The sequence below is a fragment of the Sitophilus oryzae genome, unplaced genomic scaffold, assembly GCF_002938485.1.
Source record: "Sitophilus oryzae breed Bouriz unplaced genomic scaffold, Soryzae_2.0 scaffold_1440_pilon_pilon, whole genome shotgun sequence".
Classification (NCBI taxonomy): Eukaryota; Metazoa; Arthropoda; class Insecta; order Coleoptera; family Curculionidae; genus Sitophilus; species Sitophilus oryzae.
Window position 1 is genome coordinate 4,670,980 of NW_022146105.1, and position 6,012 is coordinate 4,676,991.

General features: G+C 30.8%; 1 protein-coding gene across 1 annotated transcript; it reads right to left on the bottom strand.

Moving 5' to 3' along the window:
• Positions 1-364: 364 nt before the first annotated feature.
• Positions 365-5,731, bottom strand: LOC115876869 (membrane-associated guanylate kinase, WW and PDZ domain-containing protein 1). Its single transcript, XM_030892875.1, has 4 exons — positions 5,122-5,731; positions 3,267-4,884; positions 2,809-3,202; positions 365-2,744 (listed from the first exon to the last, which is right to left on the bottom strand). Exons 1-4 carry the CDS (start codon positions 5,331-5,333, stop codon positions 2,569-2,571), a joined length of 2,400 nt encoding a protein of 799 aa, XP_030748735.1. The 5' UTR covers positions 5,334-5,731; the 3' UTR covers positions 365-2,568.
• Positions 5,732-6,012: the final 281 nt, after the last annotated feature.

The window sequence follows — 6,012 nt, forward strand, 5'->3', positions numbered from 1 at the left end:
TTACATACCTATTTATTTTCGTTTTAATTTATTTATCTGTCAAATTGCTAAAACTACTTTCCCCAAACATATTTTTTTAAATAAATCTAACTCTTTTTACTCGTTGATCAATGTATATGTCACTTTGACATTTGGAGGTCAGAAATTGACTAGACTATTAAAAGTCTTGGAGTAATTTTGCCTAAAGTTCCCTGAAGTCATCATTCCTCATCAAGCAGGCTTTAAACAATAGCGTTTTTTTAAGGTAAGTCTGGCAAAATACTTTGATATTAAATAATTATTTATGTTTATATTAAATAAGATGCGGTAATATCCTAAAAAATAAAACAAGCAAATCATTTTACAATAACTGACATTTATATTTTATAAAATGCAAAACACATTATGTACAAATATTACAGTAATCAGTCTAATATAACATACGTGCTGGCCGGAATGTTAATCATATAAAATTTTGAATTAAATTTCAATCTGTTTATATCTGTACACTTACAATTCTTAATAAAGCTTCATCGATTTTACCAGAATTGCACGCTAAGTGTACATTAACAAAAAAGAAATACATGAATAACAAGATAAGACATTATTATATTAACACCTCGGGTATATATTCTTGTAAAATATATAACATTTCTAAATTACTAATAAAATAATATACCATATAATACAGTTATAAGGCAAGTATGAGAGAGAGAAAAAAAAGTTTTAACATAAGATTATGTTGATAAAAGTTCCTAACTAAAAAAGCGCTCTATATGACCCTATTGTATATTGCAAAATGAAGAATATAAAGATAACGAAACTTAGAAAAAGTAAAATACAAAAATAAATAGCTATTAAGCTTTTATATAAATAAATTATGAAATGTATGTATAAACTAGGTAACGTAAACATCTAAAACGCTCTTTAATATATGTTGTTCAGTCATAAAAAAAATTAAATAAATACTTATAAGTACAAAGTGGTATTTCAGTCAACATAAACCACATAAATCTGCTTAGTTTCGTATGTTCCTTCTACTTAGTTAAACTATAGATTTTATAAATATTATTTTTGGAGTAATATAAGGAGAAAACTTTATAGAATAAGTCGATATATATAACACCTATTTTACTACATAAAGACAATATTAATATTTAATATTTAAAGGTAATATCCATTTTTAACTGCACCAGTTAATGACACATTTAATTAATTTCCTCATGCTGAGCTAAAATGGATACCAACTTCTTAATATGCTCCAGAGTAAATTTAAATTCGTCAGTTCTTTACATGTACATTCGTAATTATAGGCAGTGATATTAAGATCTATCACATAGAGATGCATCTAACTTTAAAAACTATTTGGAAATATCCTTTATAACAATTAAAATTTGAACCAGTCAAATATTTCGAGTAAATAAAGAATTATTGATATAACACTAATGTTTTTATAGCTAAATTCCATGTGAAATAATTTTTTGTTTGTGAGAAATAAGCATACATTATTTACTTTTTTTTTCATCAATTTTAAATAAGAAAATACATGGAATTTAGCCTTTTTAAAAAGAGAATTGTGGAAAAAATCCATTTTCGCCACTGAATTTTTGCTCACCGGTATATAGAGAGTGTCTCAGAAATTTTTTTGAGTGCCTGTTCATTCTGCGGAATTTTGTTTACGGTAAATGCAGAAAATTCAATGTTGCCACCTCCTACGTTACTCATGTTCTGCATATTTATAAGTTCACAGTAATCTGAATGTACACAAAAAAAAACATGGAAAATAACTTTATTTATATCAGTTTAGATTACTACTAATTCTAGGTGGAATGAAGAACGTTTTTAGTCATATGACAACACAGGGTGTCCAACAAGCAGATATTGTAGCCAGAGGTTGTCAAAACGTCAGCGTTATTTTTAAAATTTTCAAAGTCTAATATCGCGCCTATTTTTAATTTATTTTAAAAATGACAGAGACAATTGCTTAGTAATTGTCTCTAAAAGTGGTAAATAAAATAAAAAAGATGTTTCTTTTAACTAGATCTACCACCCCTTAAAATACTTGCACTTATTTCTGAGACAACCTGTATAACAGCCAAAAATTATTACTAGATCATCTACATATTCTAAATTATTGTCACATCAATTTAAACATATTATAAGGCCTTTTTCATTACTAAACTTCACATATTTTTGTATATTAAAATCAAATGGCGAGCAAAAATACAGAGTGTCCTACCTACATATTCTCCTGTGTTTTTTATACATCTCTAGTATCACAAATAATTTTCAACTAATAATTTGGCTTAGAATTACTTGGAATAACATCATAACTTCGATAAAATTTATATTTATTTTTTGGTAATTAATGAGTCTGGATATCTATACATTAGAATGTAGTATAACAAAAATATTTATTTAAGATCAATAAAATTTAAAAATTCGAACTTAGGCCAAATTAATTTATATTTATGATATTTTAATAAGCAACAGTTTTTAGATTTAAAAATACATGATATAAAACTTGCGGTTCAACATTTCAAACAAATAACCAGACTGGGGGATCATAACAATTTCTGATCGCAAAAATCACAAGTCGGGATTAGGAGCAATAGTTAATGTTACAGATAGACCTGATTCTTTAATGAGATTAACAATGTCGCCGTGACTCAAGTTCATAATGTCTATGTGATTGACTGCTATTATATAATCACCTACCCTAAGACGGCCGCATCTTTCTGCAGGGCTGTCCTCAATCAAACGTCCTATAATATAGTATATTAGTTAATTATAATGTAACGAGTACCAAGTATAAAAAATTAAACTTACCAATACTAGAGCCGATTTTATTCAGAGAAGAAATAATAACAAATCCAAATCCCTCGTTTTCTGACCTCTGAACAGTGACGTCGTAGGTGGAATTTGCGTGTGGACTTGCCACTACCAAAGGAGCTGCATGATTGGATGGGAGTGGAGCAGTATTGTTTTCTATTGGCCAAGGCACTGGTCCATAGCTTATAGATGCTTGATGTCCTGGTGGAAACACCCTTCTCAAAATCAAGCTGACTTGACCTCTTGCAGCTGCTGCATTTATTAGCTGAACAACTTGTCTATGGGATGCCTTCAACACCGAAAAACCTTCAACGCTAACTATTTCATCACCTGACTGCATTCTACCATCTAAGTCTGCGGCCCCACCTGGTACAATATGACCTACAGCTACCTATTAATAAAAAAAAATATTGGTATCTAAATAAAATAAAATTCTTTTGAATATATGTTTATACCTGAGATTTATCTTCAATACCACCAACAATCCTGAATCCAAAACCAGTCTCCTGCCTATTTAAGATAACATGTGTAGTAATATAATCATTTCTGCTGCTCTGTTGATACCACCAGTCATTATTGAATTTTTTCATATTGTTGGGATTATCGTAATTGCTAGAGTCTAAAGTGTTAGGCCTTGGGCTGGCACAAAAAGCACAGGCACAGTCGTACCTGTGCTGTGGAACATACAAACTAAACTTTGGATCAACAGGAGGGGGGTATTCATATGACTGCTTAGTCTGGTTATTCTCTGAAATATCTATGTCTAAATCATCGTCCTCTTGATTATCTATGAGAGATAGTCGTAAACGCGATCTGTCTGCTGTGAAAATGTCGTTTTGAAAATCTGTTGTTCTTAGGATTTCACTGGAATTGGAATTGACATCTTTAACAGGAGTTTTGCTCAGGCTTCTGGTATCTACTAATGGAGTTTTTGGTCTACTTGGAAGCACTTCTCTAGGTTGAGTACTGTAAATGTCAGCTGTTGGTGTCTTGCTTCTATAGGCATTTCCAATGTCTTTAGCTGTATATCTATTATCTAATTTTCTAGACTTATTTCTTAGATTGGGAGTTTTATTTGAACAACCTCTTTGCACACAAATTGTGGCTTCACGATTATATGGACAGTTCTTTAACACTTGCACTACATCATCATGTGACATACTTTGTAAGGAAATATCGTTAATCTCTAAAAGAATGTCGCCCTCCATCAGATTTTTACACCTCTGACGGTCTAATATTTTCTTTACTCTTTGTCCACAGGCACTATCTGCAATTGTGAAACCAAAACCTAGATTTCCTTTCACTATGCTCACTCTCACTTCCACTTTTCCTAATGTTAAACTGTTTATGCCTTTTAATAAGTCATCAATATCATCTGGTGAGTCAATGTTATCTTCACCCCTAGAAACACTGTCATCACCATCTAGAAAATTATAATTAGTATCTAATAACCTTTTGTCATTAGAAATAGGTTGCAGGTGGGCATCCACTGCTATCGTCGTAACAACTTCAGTGTTGGGATCGTTTGGATCAAATGGCAAGGGATATCCTCTGCACACCTCAAGTTGCACTGTCGAACCTACACTAATAGACTGAAACAATCGTACTATTTGATTATGAGTATACCCCAGAACACAAGTATCATTAACATATACTATAACATCGCCTGTTTGAAGTTGTCCATCCAGCCATGCAGGACCTTTGGGAACCACAGACTTAATTTGTAAGAACTCATCTATTCCATCATCTCCTCCAACAATTGTAAATCCTAAACCTCTTGATGACTTTACTAGAGAAGTTCTAAATCTTTGTCCACATAATTCAGAAGGGTCCTTAGTAAATGATGTTCTGCTAACTCTAGCTGATGCTTGGGAAGCGGCTCGCTTTGCTTGAATAACAGGATTTTCATATTGGGTTCTTCTATTAACATGATCAATAAAATAAGTACCATAATGGGGATCACTAATTTTTTCCCATCCATAAGGAAGCTCATCATCCATGCAATCTTCTAATGTCTTTTTTTGAAATTTTGAAAGTCTCGGATCTAGCCAATGTGATGTCCCAGTTGTATGACTAAAATAATATATTATTTCAATTAAAATTTACAAGAAAATCATCTAGTCGAATCTCATAAACAGTTTAAATTTAGAATGTTTATTGTAAGTCTATTAACTTCTAAACAATAGCAGCTGAGTCCACTAAAGAAATAAACAGAACATGCCTAAAGAATACATGCCAGTTAAAATAGATAATGGGTAAATTAAATATAAAAAGAATCTTGTGTAATTTATATAAATATTTCTTACTTACTCTATAAAATACACTTCTCCGCTGTCAGTAAAGGCTTTTTCCCACTTGGGAGGCAAGGGTCCTAATGAATCATTATCATTGCTTTCATTAGCTTGATTGAAACTATTTTTCTCTTCCTCATAATAATTAGTATTGTCAGGGTGGTCTTCAGTTTCTACCCTTAACGGTAAAGATAAAGGATTTGAATGATTTGATTCACTTGTATGACTCATATTGAATAAATTTCATTCTTCAGACAAACTCTAGCAGCCAACTCTTCTTTTGATATAATAAAACACTTCTAAATTTCTTAAATCCGATTATTAGCAAGATTAGTGGCATTAATCTCATAAATATCGGAATTTCTTCATCACTTTGTGTCCTCCTAAAGTCTTTTGATCACCAAAACAAATATCTTCTCACTGAACTGCAGGCTTCAGTTAAATGGTACTATTATTTGTATTTTTTCAGTAAAACTGTAAATATTTATGGACAAGAAGAAAATTTCTATAAGTGAATGCTCTCTTAATTCAGGAATTTCCTGTGCTCCTGATCCTGAATATGTTCATACTTTTGCACAGATTATTACTTTTGTGAAATGTATCGAAACTGTCAATTTCCGGAACTTAAAATATTTACCTATGGTATTTAAAATATTCTGCAGGAGAAAGACAAAGTTTATTGTTATCGAAACTAGAAAATTTCTTTCTTTCAAAATTTACAAAAAGTTACCATAAAAACAATAATTCTCTTTAATTTGATATTTATTTATGATCATAATTCATGTTACAGTGTTCTGTAATAATTTTATGCGCCAATATAATTTGACAAGGCAAGAGAGTATTTTTCTTCCTTGTCTAGAATTGTCAAATTTGATTTGTAAACATATAAATGATATAAATGTCAGAATTT

What these genes read in the sequence shown, in the direction of transcription:
- LOC115876869 (XM_030892875.1), bottom strand. Translation starts at nt 5,333, where the DNA reads ATGAGTCATACAAGTGAATCAAATCATTCAAATCCTTTATCTTTACCG. An exon ending in GGAGAAGTGTATTTTATAGA is followed by an intron (nt 4,885 to 5,121) that starts GTAAGTAAGAAA and finishes ATATTATTTTAG; the next exon opens with TCATACAACTGGGACATCAC. An exon ending in TAAAATCGGCTCTAGTATTG is followed by an intron (nt 2,745 to 2,808) that starts GTAAGTTTAATT and finishes ACTATATTATAG; the next exon opens with GACGTTTGATTGAGGACAGC.